The 27,907-nt window shown below is 42.6% G+C and overlaps 2 protein-coding genes across 4 annotated transcripts in view; both read left to right on the top strand.

The window, feature by feature from the left end:
- Positions 1-4,822, top strand: part of LOC121075303 (suppressor of tumorigenicity 14 protein-like) — a 33,074-nt gene extending 28,252 nt beyond the window's left edge. Inside the window, exon 18 of the mRNA XM_040568407.1 lies at positions 1,971-4,822. Coding sequence (XP_040424341.1) covers positions 1,971-2,129 — 159 coding nt within the window. The 3' untranslated portion in view covers positions 2,130-4,822. The remainder of the gene's footprint in view (positions 1-1,970) is intronic.
- A 79-nt stretch (positions 4,823-4,901) lies between these two features.
- C1H3orf52 (chromosome 1 C3orf52 homolog) lies at positions 4,902-15,880 on the top strand. Of its 3 annotated transcripts, none has more exons than XM_040568465.1 (7): positions 4,902-5,661; positions 6,502-6,729; positions 9,721-9,844; positions 10,413-10,546; positions 11,460-11,530; positions 13,323-13,522; positions 14,618-15,880. In XM_040568465.1, coding segments are annotated over exons 2-7 (708 nt in total). In that variant the 5' UTR covers positions 4,902-5,661; positions 6,502-6,552; the 3' UTR covers positions 14,620-15,880. The 3 variants fall into 3 exon arrangements, with proteins under 3 accessions (XP_040424399.1, XP_040424416.1, XP_040424407.1); XM_040568482.1 differs by having other exon boundaries at positions 5,045-5,230; XM_040568473.1 differs by lacking the exon at positions 4,902-5,661 and having other exon boundaries at positions 5,719-6,729.
- The last annotated feature ends 12,027 nt before the right edge of the window (positions 15,881-27,907 follow it).

The following is a 27,907-nucleotide window of genomic DNA, read 5'->3' as shown; positions in this document are numbered from 1 at the left end:
TTATTTGCATGCGCAATCAGAAACTGCTCTTTGGACACACTTGAACTGTGTTGGTTCTGCCTTCTTTTTTCTTCCCAGTTGTTAAACTAGTTGTGCACTTTTTCATGATTTAAATGTTCTAAGATGAATATCCTGTTTCCAAGTTACAAACATGGTCATTTTACCAGATACTGTGTAAAGGGAGAAAAACATGTTACTGATTTTAGACTGTGGTAATTTGATAGAACTTTTGTGTAATATGTAAAGTTTAGTGCTTTACCGTAGTGGGAAAATTTTTGCAAGAACATAGCTCTTAATGGGTCAAACTTCTTTATACACAATGGGCTATTTGTAGGATCCTCCTGTAGTCTGTAAATTCTAATTCAATGGAGTATTATTTTTGCTAGTTTTATGTGTGGTTTGTTTATAACCTTAAGCCTTGGAATTGTTTTGCTTAAAACATGTTGTAATATACCTAACGCTTGTTATTCCTCCAAAATATGTGTTGCTTAAAAAGTACTGTTAAGTTTTTTTAAATGGACATTTTAACCAGTTTTGCCATATGCCATACTGGTCAATCCAGTTTTCATCAGAATATGCTGTGTTTGTGCACAAGTATGCTGGCCCTCTGGACCTTTAACTTCTTAGTCTGGGTAGCATCTTTTGCTTTTTTTTTTTTTTTTTTTTCTGCCTCCAGTATATTTCCTGTGCAATGCTGGAGAATAATGATGTTGGCAGTTTAGGAAACCCTTTTACTACAGGTCAAGCCTTGTAGGCATCCTTATTTGTTTCATTTTTTTATGGACATATAACTTGTGCAGTACATTCCCAATTTATGTGAATTTTCCAAACAACTTTCATCTTTAGATGGTGATACTTAGTTCAGTGAGGAAATAGTGTGTTCTTTCAGACTTAGTTATCATGTTAGGCTGGGTTTTCATGGTTCCTCTTTTCAGAATCCTTCCCCTTTCCACTGCATACAGCCCCTTCAGTCTTTCGGAACAGTCTGTGTAATTGGACAGAATATTGGCCAGCCTCCTTTCTCAAATCACCTCAGGATCAGCCTCTTGGGATGATCAAAAATGCCAGTATGACAGCAGCCTGACAGAGAGAATAACTGTTCTGGCTTCTCTTTTATCGCTAGATAACTTGGGTTGGTTGGATACTGAAGGCTTTCTGTTGTTGCTCTTCTGAACACGACTTACTTCTGACCGCTTCCATGTTTTAGCTCCAGCTGGGGGCACCAAACAAACCCCAGGCTGCTGATTGCCTTGTATGCATAAAGAGAATCTGCAGAGATGAGCTGCATTTATAAACCTTTCAAAGTGAACTGTTATGTTCACTGAAAGCATGGACAGTTAAAACAGAAAAGGTCACAAATCATTTTTGAGCCCAAATATGTTTTGATTCTTTGAACTGATCTAAATTGGATTTTTTACTTTTCTACATTGCTGTACAGATCTGCATGTTCCCTTTGAGAAGCCAGTTCTTATTTGCATATCCCTTCAAGTCCTTTTTCTTCCCCTTCTTCTATGAATGTAGCTGCAGTCTTGAGTATGAAGCTGCTAATACCTAAATGTGCCTTTCCTTGGTATCTTTCTGTTCCTGTTTAACCTCATAGAGAATTCTGCCTTCAGTCTGAACAGTTTATGGTCAAATGTTAGCAGCATTCCCCTTTTCCATCCCTGTCTTTACCTCTCCCCGTTCAGTCTGTGATCACTTGCTTTAAATTCTGTAATGGGACATTAGCAATGAGCAATTTTTCACCTTCTTGCCTTTCCGTTGTATTAATTGGTGTGTTACTTCTGTAAGTTAAAACAAAATGAGTAAATTTGATATTTTAGCCGGGTACACTCTATCCAGAAAGTAGATGCCAATATTAAACTGTAATTTGAGAAAGAAGAGGGACAGGTATTTACTGTCCCTAAATAACTAACTTTTGCTACAGTGCTCTATGTTTGGTGCTAATGGCTGAACTCCGTTCATTTTAGGGAGACTCTGGAGGTCCCTTGGCCTGCACAGGAAAGGGAAATAGATGGTACCTTGCTGGCATTGTGAGCTGGGGTGAAGGATGTGCTCGGCGCAATCGTCCTGGTGTATACACTAAGGTGACAGCACTTTATGACTGGATTCATCAGAATACAAACTGATGTGCCAAGGAGAAAATGCAGATCATCTCCATTATGAAAGCTGATTCCTACAGTAGTATGTCATGGACGTGAAAATGCTGTTGGCTGTTTCATTGTGAAAGAATGCACTTTCATAACGCAGAAACTATCATTTGTTATTCATCTAGCAGGAACTGTTTGGATTCAGAGCAACTTCAGATAACTTTAGATTCCTTATGGATTCATCTTCCTTATCCCCAGCAGCACGGCCTTAAAATACAAATAAAATGGGTTAGAATCTGGAGAGAGAAAAAAAAAAAAAAAAAAAGCCAAATCATTTTTGCAGATTTTCTCCCCTCCTTCCATCTCTGAGATGCACGTGTATCTCTCCTGCTATCTGTATGTGTCTCTGCATAGACGTATGTGGATATATTTGGGATGTGGCCACGAATACTCACATACATTCACTTAGTGATGTTACAGGATTCTAAACACAAATAATTATTTCATGTTTCTTCAAAATACAATTACTATAAAAAGCATAGTAGACAAATCTGAGATTAATTCATTCTGTAGTTATGCTGCATGACTGTTGTTTTCTGGGCTGTAACTTTTAGGCTGTCTCCTGTGCTTTTACTAAAACCACCAAATGTATAGCTCACAAACATTAGGATGAAAAAAAAAAAAAATTAAGCGGTAAGAGCATCATTTATTTTCTTGGCATAATATTTAAAGAGGAAAGAAATACTGAATTCTAATGAAACAACAGGAAACTGCATGTCAAAATGCATTGAGAATTATGTTTTAATTAAGTTCCCAAGAAAAAGTCCTACAAGACCTCACAAACTACCAGTTCCTTAGCAAAATGTCAGGGATTTAGAATACTGTCCGTTCTTATCACTTTTACAGGCTTTATTAGACACATTTATGGATGTAGCTGATCAAGATAATATTGTATATTTGAGTTAATCGCCTTCTTTGATATTAGATTGTGATGAAATCACCAAAACCAGAATGATTTCCTTTATAAAAGGAAGTGGGAGTCATATCTCAACAGGACTCAGATCTGTACCCTAGAACATGAGTTTGTATGTATCCAGACTTCAAGATGACTATTTTTTCTTCTTTTTCTTCTCCTCCTCCAAACAGCTGAGGACTCAGCTGGTTCTCATGTTGTAAGCAGCGCGTAGCAATTGTAGTGGCATTGTGTTATGGTATATCAGTCTTCAAACCAGCATGAGCATGGTGCCTGGGTGATAGAAAGTCAATGCGTCAGTGGCTTCACCGGGTACCAGAAACTGCACGTACACCTGGCTAAAGTAAGGGGGTACATTGCTGCTGCTGTCTGAAGAGAGAAGGTACCACGTATGCAGGACTAGGTAAAACACAGCACAGTGGCATTTCTCCTGGGGCACCTGCAAGCTGTCTGTATCAGGATTATTGCTCTGTCAGGAAGGCCTTCATGTTGAACCCAGTCTTTTCATAAACACAAGCAAAATTTTGCAGCTCTGAGACTTTCTTGATGTACCTGGACATCTTGCCCAGCACTTAGCGCTTTCTTCCAGTCTCTTTACACTTAGTTTTACATAGCTGTAGAGCCTAATGTTTGCTGTGTGTTACAAGGGAATTCCTCATGTCTGGCTGCAGAGTGCTCTGTGAACTTTGGCATGCTTCTTGTGGGTTCACGCTGCTTTCTTTGATGTCCTTAGTCTGCAGTGAGCAGAGTTTCGAGGTCAGGTTCTGTGTTTTGTCTCTCTTCCTGGCCAGAAGAAAGGGTTGTGCCCGTATGGCCACACTGCACTGGAAGAGACTTAAAAGGAAAAGGGACTTATGTGATTGGGTGCATTTTTGGTCTCAAAGAAAGCAGAAGAGAAAATGACAGCCACACTCCTGTCATAAGGTCAATCTTTTAACCCTAGAAGTAAACCTAGCTTAGAAATTATAACCTGTTGATGAGCCCAAGTATAGCTGATTTAAAGTTTCCAAAGCTCTTTATGAGACTTAAGAATTCTGGTATTTAGTTGAATAAAAGGTCTGCCTGTACTTTCTAGATGGTCTTAAAATTGTGCCAAGTATTTGAAAGTGTTTAGCTTTCATCTTTAAGGTAAAAAAAAATAAAAAGATGAAGCAGGCAACTTGAGTACCGGTCCTTGCTGTTCACAGCATGTTTTTTTCTACTGCACATAAGTATGTGATTCTTGTTTAGCTTTAGAACTGTGGGGAAAACACGGCAATGAGTTAGTACTGTAATTTTTACACAGTAGGTTTCTGGTGTCCGATAGGCTTCCCTCTCCTTCCTTGCGCTAGTGTTGGGCGTTCCCCCCTGCTACTTGCCTGGCACTGCTTCCTACCTAAACTATGCTCAAATGATATTCTGTAGGGGTTTTAGTATCTTTAAAGGCTACTCAGCCATTCACTTTTTCCCTTCCAATAAACACATGATGAAAATCTAAGTGGCTATGTTTCATTTCATTTTCAGTGCCTCTGAAACTGCAAGCCCCAGATGTGATCAGAACTGCAGTTGTACCTTGGAGTTTACACTTCTTATAAAACTGAGCCAGACCTGCCTGTTGTACTGAAGCACATGTTTAAGGTCACGTTTCTTTTCCTGATATTGAAACCAAAGATGTCTTCACAACAGAACAAAGCAGTTTTCCTGCTGTTCTGTTTTAGATAAGAGCCTAGGCCACAAAGTTCAGATCAGTTCTCAATTTCCCTTTTTAAGAGTTCTGCAGCTCCATGAATCAGAAGGGTCAGTTGCATCACAGACAAGAAAAGTACCAAGTATGGAAGTTAGATCACCCAGACGACAGAAATTCAAGAGTTTGTACAGAGCTCATTAAGAAAGGTGAGCAAATGGACTTTGGCTTTTATGGAGTGAGATCCATAATCATTAACTTGTTAGACTTATTAAAAAAAAGTTTTGGTTTCAGACGGTTCACTAGGAAGGTGAGGTCTTTGGTGTGAGTGGAAATGAAATAAATGAACCTAATCTCCAGCAGGAGTAGTGAGAACAAGCAGGTAAAGACTACTCTAGTCAAGAAGTCCCCAGCGAATCCTTGTGGATCTGGACACCTGTTTTGATCTTGATGACTGCTCAGCTTCGTTCTCAGTCCTCCAACCTTTTAAGGATTCACCAAAAGGTGGGGCATGGAATTTGTTTCTTTTTTATTTGCTGAATGAAAACAAGCTCTGTGCTCAGCCTGATGGATTGCCTTTGCCTAGATGAATACCACAGGACATCAGCAATCGACCCCGCTGGGAATGCTCTAGGCATCGGTAGCCAGAAGAATTGCACAATGAGGAAATCTGGGGGAAAGCATCTGTAGCATTTGGCAGGGAAAAGAAGGAGCAGTGCTGTGAGTGGGTGTTCATACAGCAGAGGAGAGAGTTGGAGAAGGAGGCTTTGTTCCCTTCTTAATGCTTCCTTTTCCCTGTCCTCTCTTCTGAGGCAAGAGAATGCGAAGGAGTGCAGTTACTGGCCCAACCCTTTTTGATCCAGAGGATTAAAAGAAGTGCTCTGCGGGGAGGAAGGAGAAACCCAAGGATGGAGTTAGAACAAGAGAAATGAGAGGTAGGATAAAGGATACTGGGAGGGAGGGGATAAGTCAGCCCCCGGCAGCAGTAAGCTGTTGTGTGACTCATGTAGCATGGGAGAGTTCTTGTGGCAATCTAGTGCAGATCAGGTCTCAATTCACAGGATGGTTTGCTTTATGAAAGTATACCCTGGAGAACATGGGATAAAATTGAAGGTCACCCACCTCTCTCTTCAGATTTGTTCATTTTTACATGGAAGTGACTATTCAGATTTCCGCTTGATAGTATGTGAATAGACATAAATGCTTCTTTAGCACCAGGCATGATTTCAGACTACAGAATAGCTAGAGAGGGCAAATTGCCAGCACAAAGGTCAGCAGCGTTCAGTTCTTAATAGACTATAGTGGGAGACTAAAATTAGAAGCACTGATGGAAATTATAAGTTCCCTTCAGATCCCAACTGAACCACAAGCAATGTGATCCTTTACTTGGTTTATACTGTCGCGAAACACATATGTTTGTTTATCTGTGCCGATAGCAGCAAAAGCATTTTACTGTTTCAGCTGAAAGCAGCAGGAATAGCAATCCAGTTACTTTCAAAACCACCTCAGCAAGTAGCAGCATTGCTGAAGGTTTAGTCACCTGCTTGTTCTTGTCAAAGGCCGGCACGGTAAAGCAGACGAACTGGAAAGCCTGGTATTGCACAGCTGAGGGCTGAAGTTCGAGAGACAGGCGAATCGATGCTTCCTCGCCCTCCCTTTCCTGTGTGGCTTGTTCAGATGATATTTGCCTTTCCAAGGATTTCCCCTTACTTATCAATGTTTTGACATCACTCCTGTGAAAACTGTCCCAGCTCTCTCACTGTTACCATCTCCAGCTTCATACCAGAACTGCTGCTGGCCGTAACTGCAGCTGAAACCAGAAGGAAATGAGTTGGCTCCGTGCTTGCTTCATAGACAGAGGTTCTCGTACTGAGACTGAAGCTATGAAAAGGCAAAGCTCTGATCAGGAGCATGAAGTTATTGAATTACAACAAGTTAATGGAGAAGAAAGTGAAGTCGATCACAAGAAGCCTCTGAATTCTCCAGCAGCTGCGATGAGCAAGGTAGGAATTTCAGTTGCTCATTTGATGCTTGTGGAGCTCTCGGGGAAATACCAAACAGTAAGAGAAGTGACTCTTTGCAGGAACATCTTGTAGGGATTGATTTGTTTGAGGGAGGGGGAAAGAGCACTCACGTGAAAGTAAAGGCTGAAAGCATGTTAAGTGTATGTATTTTATTTTGTTTAATGAAGATTTCTAACGTTGGAGTCAGATTTTGAGCACTGTTATTTTTTGGTGCTGGCTGTTTGTGAACTTGAGTTTAACAAATAAAAATTGTACTTGGTATACTAAGTTTTGCTTTCTCTTTTCATGTGCTGCCAGCGGGATTAGGCTCAAAACTAGAAAGGAGAAATAGTGAAATGCATATTAAAACCAGTCTTTCTTTAAGAACAAATTAATCAGAAAATGGCACTGCCAAAACAAGAATAGGATGTCTTGCAGCAAACTTTGTAAAGCCTGCTGGATTGTTCATCTGTTTATCTTTGAGCAATTTGTAGTCGCTAACAGTCAGGAATGTGTATGACTAAAGTGCCCCAAAGCCTCAGTTAAGACCAGCATGTGAATCCTGAGGCAGTCAGCACCTAGCATTTAGCTTAAAGCTATGGGATAGTGTAAAGCTGACGGAAGAGTAGTATTTACTCATGGGTGGCTGTGGTACAAAGATTTTCATTACTCACTGAAGAGCAGAGGGAAAATCTGTGGCAGAAAAAGGAATATTCCCACTTTTATGTGGGGGCAGATCTTCCGGGATGGCCAAGCCCACCTGGGAGCCCAGCAGCATTAGTCATGCCATCTCTGCCTTCCTCCTCCTGGGCAAGCAACAGTGCCTGCTTCCTTGTGTGAGCCCCACTCATCACCTCAGTGAGCTGATCTATCCCATTAAACAGGCAAAAGCCCTATTTCCTATACTATACTGGGGGCCAGTTACTTCTCTTCTGTTGTGAGTTGAATCAGCTTGCTGCAGGGTCAGACAAATTCTAGGGTGGTTCAAAGAGGAACAGGAGAAAGGGTGGAGGAGAGATAGGGGGGAGCTAGATCAGCTGAGCTGCCTTGAGAAACTTTACCCATGAGTTTCGGTTCAGCCTTCCCCTTCCCAGAACTGTGAATTATCATTTGGGCTCTGTTTCTGCTGATTCTGGTGTTTGGCTTCCTATCCTATAGGGACTGCTGAAAAATTATTATACTCTGCTTCCTGCTCGGCCAGCAAATTAATCACAACTGCTCTGCCCATCGGGGAGAGATTTTCTCTGTCGCCCCTTCCTGGTGCTCTTGTGATGTTATATGGGCAATGTCCAGAGGGTGTTGGCCCAACCGGTGAGGAATAGGTGCAGAGTTGAATGTTTGCTCAAGATCATCCCAGTTTACTATGCTTGATTAGCAATTACACTTCTGTGATAGTCTGAAAACGTGGAATATGTATAACTGTCTATAATATTTATAACTGAGAGAACAAAGCGAATTTCATAATTATACTCTAGACAGTAGTTACTGTTTCTTTGTTGTTGTTTTGTTTTTTTCAAATACAAAATTATATGCCAGTGTCAGGTATTAAACTGAAGGTTCATTCTTCTAATGCATTATATATATGTGTGTATATATATATATATATATATATAAAATAACCCACCTGTTAAATATAAATGATCACTTGAATGCATGGTGTGAGGGAAAATGTTTTAACCTTGCTGCCCTTCCTTCTCCACAAAAGGAAGTTCCCCATTGCAGGGATGTCAGTAGAGGACACTTTCTATTAGTTTGCCCCCTGCTCCTGGAGAAATGACTCGTGTAAACTCTTTCTGTGGGTGTTTCTTCGCTTTCCCTGTGCAACTGCTACTCCCCAAGAAGCTTTAAGCCAGCTGGTGGATGTCAGTTAAACACAGTGAAAAGTTTTCTATTATGCTAGGTTCTTGGAAAGTTCAAAAGGTAAAGGAAAGTAACCTGGATTATTGCCTCCAGCTAGCAGCTGGTTCCTGCCTACCTGCACGTGCATGTCCCAGACTACCCACAGCATGTGATTTTCCTCACCTGGTACTGAAGTCAAAAAGGACATGGAGTTTACAGCTGGGTTTACAGTGGGTGGGGAGGATGATGAATTAAAAAAGCAACGTGGTCTACTTCCTTATGTATTCTTGTACTTCATTCGGTCTTCTGTCTGTGGAAGAAATTAGTTGGAGTTGTTCACTTGTTTTACTATGTCACCTAAGCCTTTTTTTTTAAATATTAGTAATGCTGGGCTAACTAATAACCTCAAATCTTAAATCATATTAAAAGTTAAATGAAAGGTGGGTATTGTCTTTTCTCTCCTACATGAACATGCACGCATACACATATTTTTTGAAGATTACTTCCTTGTCATATAGAACAGGTGAGATTTGTAGTAAACTTTGTTAAATTTACTCAATAGCCTTCCAGTATTCAGTCTTCTGAAGAAAAATGCAGTTAGCTAAAAAAGTCCTAATTACTCTAGTGGTCTTTAATGCAACAATATCTAATAAATAGTGGTCCATTTGCTTTGGTTGCTGGCATCCAGGATCTATGCAGGCTGATATCATTAACATCACAGAGGTGAATGATTCTGGAAGTTGTTCCAGACACATTTCTGTCTGGGAGAGATGGCATACTTCAAACGGACAGCTTGTGGTACAAGCAAATCAAATTGATGCAGTTAAAGAAAAAAAAAAGGCAATGAAAGCACCTTTGTAGCACCTCAGCTTTCTAGGCAATTCAAGAGTTGAAGACTGTGCAAATGGGAAATGCTACATCTCTTGAGTAATAGACTGCCTTTGAATGTCCTTTGCCTTCTGCATGTTTACTTTCCCACTTTTGGCAGTACTCAAGGGTGGGAACCCTTAAAATAGAGCATTGCTTGTCAATGAGACATTCTCTCATTTATGTGTTGTTTTTTGTGTTTCTAAATGTGACAGTAGAGGCATTCTTAAATATTTTTCCCACCTTATTTTATTAATCACCATTCCCTCTTTTTTTTGTATCTAGGAGAGAGATCATTGGAAATCATGCAGGAAAGTCATTTTTTGGAAGTGTAAACTATGGATGGTTTTAACTACAATTTTTGTAGTATTGTTCCTGGTCATTCTCATCAGCTTAGTTCTATATTCTAGTAAGTATCTTACTCTTGGTTCATCTTCTAATAAGAGTGTACAATATGTACAATCTAACAAAAACACGTATTGAACAGTAGAATCCTTTAAACTCTTTCTGTAAACTGCTGAGGAGACCGGGATGCCGACTGCAGAAGGTGGTGTGTTGAGTAGTGGATGTAAGGTTTTTAGTTTCGCAGGCAACTGGTAACCTGTATCCTGATCAGATGGCAATTCTTGTAGCTGAGTGAGAAAATGTTCCTAAAAAAGAATGAGAGTACAAATAAATGATGCTTGTAACACCTCAGCAAGTGCAATGGATTGCTCATCTCCCCGTGTGGTGTCACTGTCTGCCAGGCTCCCAGAGCAGCAGACCCTTACTGAGGGGATGGGATATTGACATCTGTGCGCTGTTGCTTTTCTTCAGGTGACTCCCACTTTTCTGTCACTCCCAGACAATCCTTGCCTAGGAAGTCTGTGAGAAAGCCACCCTGGAGAAAGCCAAAGGGTTGTTGTTTTGTTTTGTTTTCCCAATACTTCTGCTAACTGGAACTTTTCCTACTCTTTCCATTTTCTTTTGAATATTAGATGTTTACACAGATGAGGATGACTATTGGGATGCTGATGCACTACTACATAGTGGAAATTATCACAATTTTTCTGGAAAGTTCAAGTTAATGTGTGGTCTTCCACACCTTTTTGCTGATGACATTACTAAGAAGGTATGTGTTGACACTGTTCTTGGCCAAGTTGATTCATCTTGTTACATAGATTCAGTGTTTTCCTTTAAAGAAATTCCTGTTGCTCTGTGTAGCAACTCAGTCCTTTGCAAGTCCATGTAATTCACTAAATTCTGAGTTGTATTTTTTGTCGTACAATTTTAAGTCCTGATCCAAGCAAAGAAATTGATGATTTTAAGCACACAAGCAGTTGCATTGTTCCAGGGAAGGGGAAAAAACAACAACAACACTTTTTTAATAAAAAATATATATATATACACCCTTTACATTTGAGTAATAACTGGGACATAGCTTTCACCTTTATCATTGAGCCATTGAATGATTTAATTTAGGAAGGATCTGTGGAGGACTTCTAGCCCAATGCCAATTAAAAGGCTTTTGTTTTGTGTTCCCCTGTAAGTACCTGATGTCAGTCTTGGTTTATAGCTGCCATTTCCATTGAACCATCACCACTCCTTGTTGCGGATGAAGTAAGCTCAGCAGGCATGGCAGTACTGACTTAGACTTACTGTGTGAAGGGAGTCTCAGTAGAGACATCTTTCCCTCTACCAAGTAAGAATAGAATGGCTTTTTGCCACTAATAAAAACCCAAGCCAAACATAAATTGCACAGCGCAACCTGAGCACATACTTTTAGTTCACCCTGAATGCCTTCCCATGTGTTAAGGTAATATAGTAATCACTCAAACACACAGATTAACTTGTCTGTCAAGCTTAAAGGGAATGTGTATTTTTTTCCTGTGCTGATAAGTGACTTTCAGCACCTGTGTTTATGCCCCTTAAAACGCCTTTTTAAGAATGATTTGTTGTCCTTTCTTTTATGGGGAAGAGAGAGAGTGAATGGAAGAAATATGTTTTTTTCTTTCCTTTTTTTTTTTTTTTTTTTTCTCTCCAAGTTAACAGACGTCTACAGTTCATCTCCAGCTCTAGGACGCTACTTTAGGTCAGCTCAAGTGGTTCATTTCAGGTAAGCAATTTCTATCACCAAAATTATCACAAAGTTACAAACTTTTGATGAGACATACATGTCTATGTAAATATGCACAATGAAAAATATGCACTATGAAAAATAAGATGCTTGGGGGAGAGTAACAAATATAGGTAGTGGAATCTGGTTGAAGGATTCTCTGATGTAAAGGGTAAGTGCTGCTAATATACAATGACAATAGCATTTTGTTGCTGTTTAGTATCTCCTTTGTTGTCTTTGGTCCCAAGTGAAGGCCTTAGTAAGCTTATTCAAGAAAATGTTTTAAGAAGAAAATGAGCTACTGGGACCACCTGAGAACAACATGGGTTAAATAACCTTAAATAAATACAACGGGGCCTATGGAAAGGAAGAACTTCTTTGTTCCCCCTAAAAGCTAAAGGCAACAAGAGCATCAGTGAGAGCCAAACCAATAATATCATGTTCCTGCTTTGTTTGGACCATTTTCCCCCCACATTTTATTTTGGGCAGTGGGAGCAAATCTCAAAGCAGCAGCATGTTAGAGAGCCTGGTGGAGCAGGAGCAAGAGGCAGAACAGGCAGCATAACGGAGGGTAGGCTAGTCCCTGCAATGGCTGGGTACACACAAAGGAGAAACTCAGCCACCAAAGGCTGATGGGCCCTGGGAAGTAGTGTGGGGGAAAGGAGAAAAGCATCCAGACCTGCCTTGCAGAGGCAGAAGAAAATTTCAAGCTGGAATACAGGGGAGATGTTACTGTCAGCAGAAACTGGCACTGAAGGAGGGCTAAGGAGTTCACTGTGTTTGAGACATAAATGTTTCAAGCTATGAAGATAACATAGTCCTGAAATAGGAGTGAGACTGAGAATCAGCAGGAGAAGTGGGCTGGAAAGATCAGCTGTAGTGTGGTCCTGTCATGGAGGTGTAGCAGATTGGCAAGGGCAGTCGGAAAGGACTTGTGAAGGATTTCTGAAAAAGCAACGTTTCAAGTGGATTAAGACTACATGAGAAAAACTTGGGAAGTAGATTAGCAAAAGCCTAAGATTCTTGAGAGAGAAAGGGTGGAGGAAGAGCCTCCTGGAGCAAGAGGTAGACCTGAGGGCACTCTGGGGAATGTGCGCCATCAGCCTTGGGCACACTGGCTGTGCTCAAGGAGCGAGTTGCAGCTCTTTAGCCTTTCAGGTATAAATCACGATTTAGACCAAGTACAAATCTATTGCTTTTTGTATGTACTGACTAGCTGATCCGTCTCTCCACCTTTTTCTCTCTGCCATCCAACTTATTTTTTGATGCTTTGAATTCTGTTTGTATAAAATGTAGCTGTCTCATTGTACATTGTGGGTTTGGTAGATCACAAATATTGAAATCTCCAGAGACGGACTCCGGTTCGGTGGTTTGGTTAATCCACTCCACAGCTTGGGTTAGGAACACAGCTGGGTTGTGCCAGGTACTGCTATCAGGAGAGCAAATCTTTCTGCAGGTTCTCAGCTAAGCTATGTGCAATATGTTGCAGCACCTCTACGCTTATGTACTTGTTAGGCATGAGTGCTGAAAACCTCACCCTCACATGCCTAATTGCCCTTTGTGCATTTGAAAACATGTCTCGGGTAATGTGCCTAGTTTCTGTTAATGTCAAGAGCTGCTCTGAGAAGAGAGAGGGAAAAATGAAACTAGAATCTTTGATGGTAGGTTTTTCTTTTCTTTCCTTTCTTGATGCTTTTCTTTAGAACACATTAAAAAATAAATAATCCATGCCAACTTTGTGAAAAGTCAGTCTCAGAAAAAGGAAAGATTCAGTGGTGACTTTGTTTTTCAGCAATGAAAGCTCCACTGTATTTTACCAGCTAGAGTTCTCTGTACCGCCATCAGCAGAGGGGTTTATGGAAAATTTAATGGACCCAGATTTTATAAGAAACATTCTACGTCAGAATATTTATGATGAAGAAGATACTTTTTATCCTGGGACATCTGAATGTAACACGTTAAAGCTTGACCCAGCTTCTCTCACATCAACATGTAAGTGGTGTACGTTACAGGAACTATTTCTCTAGGAAAAGGAGGGAGGAAAAAAGGAAAATCTTTCTGGGAAGATGTTGAGATTTATTAGTTCATGTTTTGCACAACTCTATTAAAAAAAATTGTTAAATATTTAGGTTTCAAGAAAGTCTGGTTATACTTAACTTATAACCTGGAATTCTTTATTTGGTCCTGTGATGAGTGATTGAGTAGTGATGATAATGCTGAGCTACAGAGTCCAACCAGACTTTTCAGATCCCCAGATTTAATGCATACATTTAAAAAGAAAATCTCCTCGTGTATGTGTACTATAACAGGGAGCAAAATAATTAAAATTATTTTTCCTCACCAATTTAAATCCAAGTGAAAAGGCTGTGTAATTAGGGAGTGAGTTTCTGATGTTTTCACAGTCAAGGATTGAAAAAGCCTCCTAATTTTTATCTTTTCAGAGTTTTCTGAGAAAATTTATTATGCATCAAGATACCTTTTAAATGAAACAAACGTTCACACTTCCAGGTTTTCTTGTGACTAGGTAGTGATTCCAGTACATTTAAGCTTGTCTTGATGGAAATGTCAGTATAAAAGCTATATGAGCTTTGAAGTTTCGCTGAAAACAATGCATGGAGCTGCTTCCCCCCTTTTCCCCCTCCTCCAGTTTACTGAGCTCCACAGCTAAGTGCCTTCAGAATAATCCTTGAAGTGATCACAGAACCAAGCCTGCTGGAGTTCAAAAAGCGTTCAGACAATGCTCTCAGACATAGGGTCTAATTTGTAAGTAGTCCTGTGTGGAGTCAAAAGTTGGATTCAGTGATCCTTGTGGGTCCCTCCCAATTCAGGATATCCTATGATCCTAGGCTAACACTTCACAGTACAGTGTATATAAGTAAGATTTGTGCTTAACTTGTATTTTATGTCCTTGGTACTCTTAACAAGGGACAAGAGATTAACGAGTCAAAAGTTCTAAATATCAATATTGTTTTGTTCCTTATATATTGGCAGCATTCATAGAAAAAAAATACAAAAAGATCCGGAAAGAATATTTTGAAATATTAAGGTTTCATTTTATAGTTAATAATGTACTGTTTTTACTTTCAGAGAAATAATGGACCCCTCATCTTTCTCACCTTCTAGAAGAGATGGGCTTCTACTGTCTGTTGGTAATCCCAGGTTAGGGAGCTATTCGTTAGGTTGAAACACTTCTAAAGATGGTTTTCTTCAAATGAAAATGTGGTGTATTGCTAACAGTATTGTACTCCTAGAACATTGCTACCTCCTTCTTCATTTTTGTCCTGACTTATGAGTAACCCATTCCAGTCTTGTGAAAATCATATACCTTGCTTGATAAAGTGCTCTACTGACTTGGAAAACTCTAATTTGTCTTATGATGAAATCTAGATTCCCTGCTCGAGCTTTAAAAACAGTCCTGTGTGTCTCCTCTCTTTTGCTCTTGGCTTATGCAAAATTATCCGTACAACTTCATCCTTAATTTTCATGTTCACCCATGCTCATGTCTTTTACTTTTTTTCCCCCACCAACTTCATCTGACATATCCTCCCTGGTGTTCTTTCCTCTCAAAACAACCTTAAAACTTAAATATTCTTTTGTTTCCTTTAATTGTATGCAAAACCTTTGCACTTCCTTCTTAAGTAAGCTGGAACTCTCATCATCCCCTTGTTCATTCTATACTCTTCCTAGAGAAGGTCTCATCAGCACTGTTTTTCCTCTTCTGTAATGTGAAATAAAAATGAAGAAGGAAGAAACATCGGGAAGAAACATGACTTGTTCACTAATGCATCTGAATGCTGCAGAAATCTTTCAAGGGTCAAATTAGCTGTGTACTTCAGTAATTGGCTACTGGTGCTTGTGAAAAGACACCTATTAGACCCACATCTCTAAATTCAAAGGAAAACGGGTCTACACCCTTCTAATACCCCCTCCCCTGGCAGTGGGGGGAAAAAAAAAAGGAATGAACAAATGCAAAATTCTTGCCTTAATAAGGCAGCAGTTGTTGACAATAAAGCATATGGGACAGACCAATGCCAAGAAAAAGGTGCTGAAGCAGATCATGTAGGCCAGTGTGGCATGAAAGTTACAGCCAGTAACTGGTTATAATATTAAAACTAAAAATTAAGCATTAATTTTTTGAGGAACATGAAAGCTTCACTACCATGTTAGTGAAGCGTAGCAACTTCTCACTTAGAAACGTTTGTAGCCTGTATAAATGTTAATGTTGTATAGGAAAAATTATTTTTAGAAACTTTTTGTACTGGGAGAAATATGATGAATTGTTTGTTTTTTCTAATGTTTATTTAAGGAATCTGATGACTATATTGTACATTAAATTATTTATTTTTACTCTTAAAGTGATTGTTTTCATTCTTCAGCAGCTCCTGTCATTCAGCAGTTTGAGTTGAAAAATAACAATGGGAATTCTAACTGCTGAGAGTAGTATGAATTGCCTGTCTGACAAAGACATACACTCAAAACCACATTTGTTGTTGCCTGAATTTTAAGAGAGCTTTTGAAACAGTCTAGACCAAATTACAGTATCACATGGCTGTCATTTGTGACTAATTCTGACCACATCTTAATTTGTAAGATGTAGCAGTGACTATAAAAACCATAATTTCTCTTTTCATGCCTCAGTTCTCATTTGATGAAACACTATGATTATATAGTTAATGCTATAGTTTCTATACATTTATTTTAAACAGAAAACATTTGACTTTACAGTCCATCTCCACCCATGCTTTGAAATCTAATTGAAGGAAATGTCCAAAAAAGACAGTCATATCTGTTTTTATATCTGTGAGGTAAATTGATAATGCAAAAGAAGATAGCCAGATAAAATAATTATGACTTCATCCATTAGGGTCAGAGCAGTGTGAGAACATATTTTATCTGTTTAGGTAATTTGAGAATGTATAATGTTCATTTTAATAGGAGCGTGGATGACATGGAGATGACTGAGGAAACTAAGCTATGGTTCAAAAAAGAAAATAAAGATTGTTCTGGTAATTCAGCTTATGGACTGTACAGCCAGCCCTTTAAAATCCCATGGTAAGCAGCTTGTGTAGCAAAGCACGAATTCTGGGCAGATTCAGTTGCCTGTCACTGCAGCAGTGCCTACACCATGCTTGCAACATCTGTCCTCTGCTGTGTGCAACCACTTGCATTGTGGGACCCTCTGGCACAGAAACTGCAGGTGGGATGCGCAAAGGAGCCATGCTATAAAGCTAGGGCTGCAGCCAGAGATCAGATACAAGGGGATATTTAAAATCAGGAAAACCGCTCAATGTTTTCTTTCAAATCGTTTTAATACAAAAATACAGAAAAAAAAAATGCTTAAGGAAGAACACGGTCACATAATCATTTCATGAGCTCTGGTGAACAGTCGAATAACCAGCTTCAGTCCTACGTGCACGTCCAAAAATTCTGTTTGCAGCAGGTTGATGGGCTATGGGGAGGTTATGTTCTGGCATTGTGGAGAGCCAAACTTGAGACTCCAGCAGAAATGAGCTGGAAGCATTGAGTGGAGAAGGTTTCTCCACTGAGAGCTGTGCAGTTACCACCTGTGCATCACAGGGGTCTTTGTAGGTTTCATGGTTTTCTAGGTGGCAGTTGTTTGCAGTGAGTGGACTTTGTTGTTGTTTTGTATGCAGTTTCTTGCCTTTTTTTTTTTTTAATTGCATCCAACTTTGTTAAGACTTCACTCTGAGACAAGGAGTATTCTGTTAAGGGGTGGCAGGGGGGAAAATTTGAGAAATGAGTTCCTCATCCAGATTGTACGCTGCATCATGGTATATATATTGGTCTATATCAAGCTGGCCAGAGAAACTTTGGAAAAAAAAAAGTAAGTACACCTAACACAAAGTCTATGCTTTTTATTTATTTATAAAAAAAAAAAGGGGGGGGTAATTATTATTGCATTTTTGAGATTTCCATTATTAGTTCTGCTATAACCCCTTAAAATACTGTAATTATTCAGAGAAATTGTGCAGCCTCAGTTTCTTCTAGTATAGAAGCACCTAGTTTTCTATAGAGGAACCCTGCTTTACAATGGTAGTTACTGCTGATTCCTCTTGTTTTACTTGTTGAGCCCTGTACCTTGTCCATGCCTCTTCCTGTGATCACCTTTTCATGGACAGATTTGTCTCATTGGAACTGACTGGCAGACATGTCCTAAAGCTTTGTAATTTAAGAGAGATGCTCTCTGGTTTGTTTGAAGAGTTGAGAGGTGAAATGGCTAGGAAGGCTGGCTTAAATATTCAAGTGAATATTTGAGTAGGCCTTCTTGGGAGCAGAAAGAGTCACTCTCTAGTTCATCAGGACATAATCATATGCACTGTGCTCTTCAGAATAGGTGGTATTTCGCTTATTCGTAGGCACGTTGACGATTGCATATTCTGTCTGATCATAGTCTGTCTGATGCTTGGTGTCAGTCGCAAAGGACTCATGTTTGACGTTGTGGGTGACAGTGGAATACCAAAGCCCGCTGGCATTCATAGAGTCTCTTCTGGCACAACGTTCCTAGTAGGGGGAGAGAGAGAAAAAGAGACAGATCAGCTCCAATGCCGTTATACTCTCTTGCTGAAGAAGCTTGCAACGTGAACAGACCTGGCAGTCCGCATAGCCTGTGTGCTCAGGCAGTGGTGTTAACCCACATAGTATTGTGAAGGGTTGGTAAATCTTGCTATTTCCCTGGTTACGTAGGCTGTAGCTGCACGCCAGGAGCACCTGTGCTGTGTGGCTGGCGGGCCAAGGCCTGGCTCTTGTCCCGAGGCTGTTACTGCTGCCAGTAGGTTATGTGACAAAAAGTTCATCACCCCACACAGGTGGGGGGAATCCCCAATCATCCCCGTCCCTGGTTGCTCCCAGGGCTGTCCCAGGAAAGCCACCAGCCCTGTGGGCCGGGGGTGGCACCCACGCAGTGTGTCAAAGGGAGCAGCTCAGCTCTCCTGGCTGGTCGGGTTGCAGGAGGGAGCTACTGTCTGAGGGAATCAGTGTGTGAGGGGGAGAGCTTCTGGTGACCTGTGCTAGGCTTGTCATGGGGTGTTCACGGGAGGAATCAGAAGGGGAGAGCAGGGGGATTTGTGGAGGAAAAAGCATGGTGGATATAGGTGGATAAGGGGATAAATGGGACTGCTTACATGTAAACAGGTCAGTACCTTTGTCTGGCCATACCTGGCATCTGAATAACATGTTCTGCCCAGCCTTCTCCTTAAACTCAATCTCTAACTCTTTTTCTTGGGTGAGGGGCTCACTATTCCGTGTACACACAAAGACGTCACCTCCATTTAGCTGCTGGATTTGGCAGCTCCCTAGCACTTAAAGGAGACTTTTAACTCCTTTGGCCTGGATGGTTTCTAGCTCCAGCATTTCTGTTTTTGACTCTTGATTTTAAATAGAAATCAAAGCATTTGTTTTACCTCCCCTTGAGCCACCGTGCTCTGTCACCATGCGCAGAAGAGGCAAGCTGTGCTTCAGAGCTGGCTGCATTTGAAGGCTATAGAAGTAGTGCTGTGGGCTGAGAGGGACATACTCAGAGACAGTGAGCTTCCCCTTGGGAACTTGCCCTCTCCATCTCACGCTTGTAGACACCTTGCCATACACACGCAGACTGACTGACTGAAACCTAACACACGTGAGGCCTTCATCCATCCCCTGCTAGCCTGCCCTGGAGGGGTTGGAGACCATGGCTCATACAGCCAGGCACCTGCCGAGCAGAAGGCAGCAATATCAGAGATGCAGTGTGGGCTGCCCAACCCCTGGTGGCCCTCGTCTGACAAGCTCCTTGAAAACAGGAGGAGGAGAAGGAAGAACCATTCATTAACAAAGAAGAAGGTAAGATTGCATGAGTAAATGCGTTCCCAGCTCTGTTTAGACTTATCCCTCCTTTTGCCTCCTCATTTTGTTCACTAATGTGCTTTGGGTGACTGTGCATCTAAATAGGGTGTAGGATGGCTCATGAAATCTAAAGGGATGATGTGAACTGATAAAGTATTTGGGGCCGGAAGTTAAAATGTTTCTTGCTCTGATGCTCTTGATTTGAATTGGGTAATAAAGACAGTGAGTAAATGCTGCCTTTATAGTGGCACCCACTATTGTCTGGAGTAATAGCAGTACTTTTAAGTGGGGGTTGCTGAGTTCATGTTGACATTTGCAGCTACCTTTCATGTTCTCTAAGCAGAACAGAGGTCTCTGCTTCATGGGCTAATAAACCCAAGGGGTTAGCTTTTGTTTTTCAAACCTAGAAGTGAGAAATTGTCATTAGGACATCATTTCTGTGGAATCTGTCTCAGATTTTCCCAGCTTGTATGAATCATGTTGTCTATTTGGATTCAGCTTGGTGTGAAAGATTTCCTGACCTTCAGGAAACAGCATTTTGAAAATAATTCCTGAGTTTATTGTTGAGGCTTTATAGAATTTTTGAAATTCAGAAATTACAGAAGTTTTAAAGAGTGGAGGAATCATGAAAGACTTGCTTAAGAAAAGGCCCTATCTACCTGCAGAGGACAGGCTCTCCCTTCCCCTAGCCAGTATTACAAAGAACTGGGAGGGCAGCAGGCATTTCTCTTCACGTGCCTGCAAAATGAGAACAGGTAGGCTCTTTATTTTCGTGACTAACTGGCTCCAAATCCAGCAAGTGAAGGCTGGGGTGCCTCTTGTCCTTTCCAATGCACTGAGCTACCCAAGCCTTACTTGTGTCTACACTTTCCAGAGTGCTTCCAGCCTACGTGTTTTGACAGGCTGTTGTCACCCACCTCTTCTCAGTGGGGACCAAAGTACTGAGGTGGGGTGATTTGTCCCACGCGCTGATGGTGCAGAAGGAGCAAGCGTGAAGACTCCTGGGATTTTGTTTGAGTCTTTCACTATCTGCACACTGAGTTTAAACAGGGAAGAAACTACTTTCGTATTGTTCTGAAGACCTTACCAAGACTCCAAACCTTGCTCTGTGGCTTTCACTTGGGGCCGGAGTCTCAAAACGAGACAGCTCCTTGGCTGGTTCCCCATTAGAGTTCCACCCCTCCTCATCTCTGCCCCCACAGCTCACCCCACGTTCGCACAAATGATGAGCTCATTTAATCACACTCTTTTCTGTCATCTTTCCCAACCACCTTCTTAAAATTTTCTGTTAAACACCCACGTATCTGCAGGGCAACAACTTTTGCTTTAGTGCTGTCATTTTTTTTTTTAATGTATGAAAATAGGGTGGGCTGCTAAATGGCAGCGCTTTGCTCTGCAGTACACCGGGCTTTTGGTGATTGGTCATGATCGGTGGTTTAAGGCACAACATCAGTTACCCTCTGCTAAGATTAATTGTTTTCTTAGCAGAGGTAGCAGACCACAGGTACTCAGGTGCTGTGCTCAGAGCCTGGTGTATGACCCCCAAAACATGAATGCATGAGACAGTCGAGTGCCTCAGCTGACAGGAGGCTGCTCCTCTGCCTTTTGCCTCCAGAGAGCTGAATTTGGGCAGATGAGTAGGCATGCACCAAGGGACGGTTGCCTCTCAAACTACCTCAGGGTGCCTTACCACAGCTCCTGAATCTGACCCCAGAATGGTGAAGCAAGATGGACTGAGCCATGTGGCATCACGCCAGTCCTTCCTGCGTGCCCTCTCCTACAGTGCAGCCATTTGATCCCTTCTGGTTTATAAGAAACTGAAACTGAATGGTCAGCTTGACAGTGTGTGCTTTGAGGCTTTTTTCCTAGAGGCAGGGAGACATTGGCGAGAGGAACCTTATTCTGTTCCAGCAGTGATTTAGCCATTCATCACTATTTTTTTTTACAGTGGAAAGATTAACCAAAGCCTTTTAACTTTCCAAGTATTAAATCTCCCTTAGTCTTTCAACCTAAGACTTCTTTTGTTACTAAATTGCATTGGCAATAGTCCAGATAAACAGCTTTTTATTAAAAGATGTCATGCTGAAACCGAAACTATTATTTTTTTTCTTTTGGAGAACATGCCAATTTTGGTTCAGCTGCAGGCAAGAGAGGTCGCTCTGGCTAGCAGGCAACCGAGGGGAGAAGGGAATGAGGGGGGAGGAGAGAGGAATATCCCCACGGCCATGCATTGCCTGGTGGCTGGGGCCACTCACCGAGGGCAGGATGAGGAGGCATAAGCCCCTGAGCTGTGGGACTGGGGCCAGGCAGCATTATGCTCTCCAACAGGGGCCCTAGATAGGGCTGCATCCCGCCCTTTCAGCATACATGCATCAGTTTACTTGGACCAGAGGCTTGAGCTGTTTTTCTGGCTCCTGGGGGAATGCCCCAATGGTGGGGTTACGTCTCTAACGAGGGAAGGTGGTGGGTACCTCGTTTTTCAGACAGGGGCATGTCTCCGACCCAGCCCCTGGGCAGAGCAACGAAAGCATCCACTTTGAGTCATTACCTGGGCAGCGCTCGGCGGGCAGCTGTCGGTCTGAGCTGGGGAGAGAGGAAGCAAAAAGGTGACTGAGGGTCCTCAGCACGGCTGCAGGACGCCAGGCAAGGCGAGCAGTGAGGTGTGGGTGGGCAACGTGCCCTGCGGGGGGACGAAGCGGGGCTTTCTGCAGCGTGGGGCTTGCTCAGGCTTGGCTGCAGGCTGTGCGAAGTCATGAGCTTGTGGGGCACGGTTTGTGGAAAGGGATCAACCTCCGAGGGCTAGAGACATCTGATGGCTGGTAAAGATTTATCTTTCCTCTGGTTTCACACATGCTTACAGTGCTGTACTGCTCATCGACCATAATGAAACCTAGGTGAATAACCTCGTTGGTTCAGCAGCCCGGGTTTGTCGGGAAATTGGTCTCTGTCCCGTGGGCATCTAAGTGGCAAGGGGTTGTTTACATCACCCTTTTTCACAGCTTTATTTTTAGCTGCTTATCAGGTTCTTGCAAGGAAATTGGTTGAGCTATTGTTTGCTCCTACAAAGTTTCAGAGCTGAGCTTTCAACTCTGCCTAAGGTAGCAGGACTTGAAGTGTTCTTGCTTTGCAACCTGGCTGGAGGGAAGGCATCAGCCTCTCAGTGTCACGTTAAACCTGCCAAGTACGGATCTGGCAGTGGTGCCAAATAGCATTGTACTACCACAAGATCATTAACGCGCATGATTAACGAGTGAGCAAGCACTCAGCTCCTGAAAGCAGTACTGCATGTTAAACCATCGCTACGTGGTCGCATTACCCCTGACAGAAAGGGTAACAGTCCAACCCAAAATCAAGATCCTGTGGTTCATGTGAATGTGTGTGATTCCAGCTACTACACCAGTCTTCCCTATTCACATATATAATATGCCAAAGCTATTTTATTAGCAGAACACCTGATTTCCCCAGTCCCCAGCTCTCCTGTTTGTCTTTAATCTTTCAGCCATGAAATACCAAAGCGCAAGGAGGTGCGATTCTAGGCAGATGTTTAGATGTAAAGCCTGGAGAACCTACTGCCCAAACTGAAGTACATCTCTCTGCCCTGTGTTTTTAGGTGCAGTCCCAAGAGGGGCAGCACGGTCGTGTGGGAGCACCCCGTGGTTGGGGCTGCAGTGCTGCTGGGTGGCTGAGGGCACCCCACGCCCCCTCCCTCGCCCCGCCACCTCCGGGGTGCAGGAGGAGCATCTTTACTTACTTTCCTTGTTGGAGTACCTCTTTCTCCTCCCAGGGATGCTCATCTTCCACCTGGAATGGGGACACAAGGGCAGGGGGTTAGGCCTGGTCCTGGTTGGACCTCGCTCTCTACTGCAAACCCCCAGGTGCCCTTTGTATGGCATTTTGGAGGCACAGGAACCTGCTGGGGGAGCAGGGGTGTCCCATGGGAGGAGAGGCACAAGTCACAGGCCTGTGTCTGGGCTGCAGCAGTGACAGTGATGCTGTTTGTGCTAAGCACAGCAAAGTTTGTGGTTTTGGGGAGCAATCAGCCTTTCTGGACTTGTCTGTATTAAATGGCTCCAGATAGATGGGAGAGCAAGAAACAGAGGGAAGAGAGATGAGAGAACTGGCCCCTTCCTCCCTCAGGTTATTCACATCAATATGCCTGCTGGCGTGTCCCAGTACAAACCAAAAGGAACAAGAAGAAGGCGATTGTGCAACACAGGCTGAGGCACAGGGGTGACAGCAAGGGCAGCACCAGGCCAGTCCCTGAGAGACCCGATCTGTGGCAGCTGAAGTAAGCTTTGCTGTTTTGATCAGAAGGTTGAACTTGTATAAGTTTAAGTACTGAAATCTGGCATGTTTCAAGTCCTTCAAATTATGCCTGTATTCCTCTGTTACCTTTTTTTTTTTTTTTGGTTGTAACAGCTGGGTTCATGGGAGCATGCACCATTGCTGATGTTTTGCAATCCTTTGCTTGTAAAATGTCTGTAAAGTAATTCACAAACATTTTACAATATGGCATCGATATCAAAGTGTTAAGTTTACATGCGTACTAAAAATGTACTCAGGGAATACGAAGCTGCCAAGTCACATTAAGACAGGAAATGCTCTCAAGCACCCAGCATAGTCATTCATTTGAATTATAAGTCACTCTCTAATTGAATATTTGCAGTGTATTTTCCTTTCCCAGGACCGGAGGTAAATAGGCAATGCCACCATTCTCTGCTGCTGTTGATACTTTCCTTAATAAACATGAGTCCTAGGTCTTACTTATTTCTTATGCTTCCTAAGCTCAGCAGCTAGCATGACATTATTTCTTCCTGCACATAAAAGTGGTGTTCTTATCAGGGTAGCAGGAAGTTTCACAAATATTAGTAAGCATAACCTCCCAACTTCCCGTTCAGGGGGAAAAGTTAGTTCTCATAATGCAGCTGGGAATAAAGGTAAAGCTCATCTTATTTCATTTCAGATGACCTACCTGTTTTTCTTCAGATTTCATACAGCTTGCACTGAGCATGAACTTCTCTAGCTTAGTAGGAGACACCAGCATGAAGGCTTCATGCAGTTTGGTCCTAGAAGCCCTATGAGGCACATTTTAAATAAAAGTGTGCATGTATGTGTTAGGTATGTTTACAGTACACACAATTCATAGCAGGAATATATTGTAACTGTGAGCTATCATGAATTTGATACAAGTATATTTGTTTTCTCATCAATTTATTCATCTGTTTCTTGTTTATATTCAATTTGCTTCTGATTTTTCAGTTTCTTGCTCAGAAGGAGAAGTGATACTGGCCACCAGGCTTGGATAGATCTTCTCCTGGATGGTCAAAGGATAAATACCACGTTTCTGTAGAGAATTAGACCTGTGAACTGCTGCACAACCCTTACGTAAAAAGTTCTTATTTAGTCAATAATGTGAAATACTGTGGGAAAGTAAGTTACGTGGTTTAAGAATTTAAAATGTTTCTCATCATCCATGCTCATAATACAGACATACTGACTCCTTAGAGGCAGGTGCTGAGTTAGAGAATGAGACCCTGACTTGTCTGTGGTTGGAAGGGCTTGGGGCATTGCTTTTTTTTTTTTTTTTAATTTATTTGGTTTTGTAAGCAATTATAAATACTGCTTTATCAGTGAAAATGCTGGGAAATAGTTCTGGCCAGCAGTCTCAAAACAGAAGAAATGCGATTCAGTTATTAAAATAAAAACAGAATTCATTTTGGTTTTGTAGTTTTGCTTTGTGCTGTGCAGAGAAGCTGTCTGAGCTCTTGTACAGGCTCCAGGGTCTGTCACACAGGGGAAGTGGTCAAGACAAATATAGAAGTGCCACTAAAAAGTAAGCTCTCTGAATAGATGGGATGAAGCAGCAGGCTTCGGTATACATATGGTGCTGATAAGGTTGCAAACATATTTGAACGGGGTGATGCCAGACTCTTGTGCTTTCAGGAATATGATGTTCCTCTGGTCCTATGATGTGGTGGGGCGTTACAGCATGAGCCTTCAGGAGAGAGGACTTCAGTGGGCAGCCACTGCAGCCCTTCTCTCCATCCAGCTTGCTCTCCCTCAACAGGAGGTTGTGGTCCAGAAATAGTTTTCCTCCTACCTGGTTCCTTAAGCCAAACACATCTGACATAAAACTGCCAGACCCCAAAAACTAAACACCATCTGCTGGTACCCCTCTGCATTATTTTTTATTCCAGACCTGGCTGAAGCTACTCAGCAGAGGTGCGGACAGCTGGGTGGTGTGACTGCATGCTCCTGGCTCCTAAGGAATTTGGGTTCGTAACAATATAAGCTGTGAATGCGGAACTAAAGGCTAAGAGGAGGATTTTTGGAGGCCTAGCTCCTACCACAGGAGAGACCTCGGGGAGACCTTAGTGCTGTGCTGCAGGTTCAGCCCTTCAGCAGTGCCACACGCTGCCAGGGAGGCAGGATCAGGGTGGCGTGGATGGGCAGACTTCCAGGAGACGTGCACCAGCTCTGATGGGGTCGGGGACGGGGCGCAGCCAGGGCTGGACCTGCTCAGCGCAGCAGAGCTGTACCAGGATGCTGAGTCACTGCACGGGAAGGAGAGTTTTCTGACCAACACAAAAAAATAACCACCCCTCTGAACTTCTGTGATTTTTCAGAAAGAGACGGATTTATCGGCAACCAGGCAGCTGTGACTGGTGAGTGACCTGCTAGGAGAAGTTGAGGGCAAGCGGGTGCTGCTAACCAACCCCACCTGATGCTCCCAGTCCCAGGAGGGCAGCCCGTTAACACTTTGCCACCTACCTCTTCTGGCAGCAGTTTGCTGCAGAGGAGTTTCTGAAGGTGAGATGCCACCCTTTGCTGAGGGGACTGTCCTCTTCTCCCCTTCGGTGGGGGAAATGGGCTTCGGGGCCCGACCACCACCTAGCAGGAAAGATCTGCCTTAGGGACACCTTTTTCAACGTGTCCTGGTTCCTGCTTCTGAAAAGGAGTCGGGAACGTTTTCAAAAGCAGCAGGAGTCCTATCCACCTAAGTGATACAGGCACTTAGAACACAGGGATTCAGCAAGTTTGGGAGCCAGGAGCGCGGGGCTGAGACCCTGCAGGCACAGGTTAGGACTCACCAGCTTCACGTGAGCTTTGTCATTCTCTACTCAAACTGCTGCTGAGGGCAGGACTTCAAGGCTCGGGTACTTTGTTTCCCCTTGAGGCCAGTTAAAGCATTCATTCCTTGGCCTCTGGCCGCAGGGAAGTGAGGGATGCCCTCACTTTGGAAATGAGCAGAAAGTTTAATTGTGGCAACCTGAGTGCCTCATCTGAGCCCCTTAAGAATCACAGAATGGCCTGGGTTGAGAAAGACCTTAAAGATCATCTAGTTTCAACCCTCTTAAGACTGAGTAAGCTGTCAGGGTACAGTCCTTAGAGGCTGCATGATTTTTTCTTTCATCCACTGAGACCACAGCGGGACTGAGAGGGGATTTTGCTCTCCATGAGCCTTCAAGGAAATCATCTGTCCACGCAGTGGTTTTTCGGTTGCGCTTCCTGGGAGACATGTTACCAGAGAGCCCTGGTGACTGTTCCTTGGAAGTGCAAAGGCACAGGCTGAGAACTGAGGGAGTTTTTAGCAGCAGCAAGTCTGACACACGAATACCCGGCAAGGCAATGGCGAGAGGGGCTGGACATCTGGGTTGAAGAGTCCTCCAAGCAGGGTTGCCTTTTCAGGCATCTTTGCCTATGCATGTGGGGATGGGCATTCTTGGAAATCCCACGTTGCTCTAAGAGGGCACATGAGCCACCGCTTTCCCAGACCAAATCTGCTGCTTGTGTTAGCCTGACAAAGGCTATCAGCTGCTTCCTGGGGGGTTTGAGGCAGCTGGTTTTATGGGGGTGGGTCCTCCTCTGTCTTCACAGCTCATTAGGAGACAATCTAGTTATACCCACTGCTGTACATAAATACCGTGTATTTATGTACGTTATAAAAATAATTTATTTATATGCAGTGTATGTAAAAGGCTGTCTTTATGAGATGCAGTGCAATGGATGAAACTAAGGTGAATTTCTAAATAGGATTTTCCAGCCAGGAAGGCCAGAGCAGATGACAAGGACTCTGCTCCTTGTGCTCCCCGCCTGTAATGTCCTTCCCTGCCTCATTGCACTCAGTGCTGAGACCTATGGATGAGGTCAGCTCCGTAAAGAAGAGCCCAAGGCAATGCTCTTTGACATACTAAGAACTACATCATTCATCTTAACTTGCTTGCTAAATTACTTTTGTTTAATCAAGGGACTCCTTGTGGTACTTTACCTGGTCCCTTAAGGTTGTTTCATCACAGGTGTCTCCTACTTTCTCCCATTTTGAAATCGCTCTCTTAGCCCTATTCTTTAGCAATTAAACACAAAATGGCATTGAACCTACCTTGTTTTTGGCTGGCAGTTTCCCATCCTCCCACTGGATCTCTGCACCCTTGGTAACCAGCTTTTGGTGTGGTTTCCCTGCTGTCTGAATTTTCTGTACTGGATATGTTACCAAAGGAGGCTCAATGGCTGTACAGGCTCCTTATCTCTCCCACCCAG

The sequence above is a fragment of the Cygnus olor genome, chromosome 1 (assembly GCF_009769625.2).
Source record: "Cygnus olor isolate bCygOlo1 chromosome 1, bCygOlo1.pri.v2, whole genome shotgun sequence".
In the NCBI taxonomy this organism is placed as follows: Eukaryota; Metazoa; Chordata; class Aves; order Anseriformes; family Anatidae; genus Cygnus; species Cygnus olor.
Note: the sequence above shows the minus strand (reverse complement) of the source record. Positions and strands in the feature narration are given on the sequence as shown.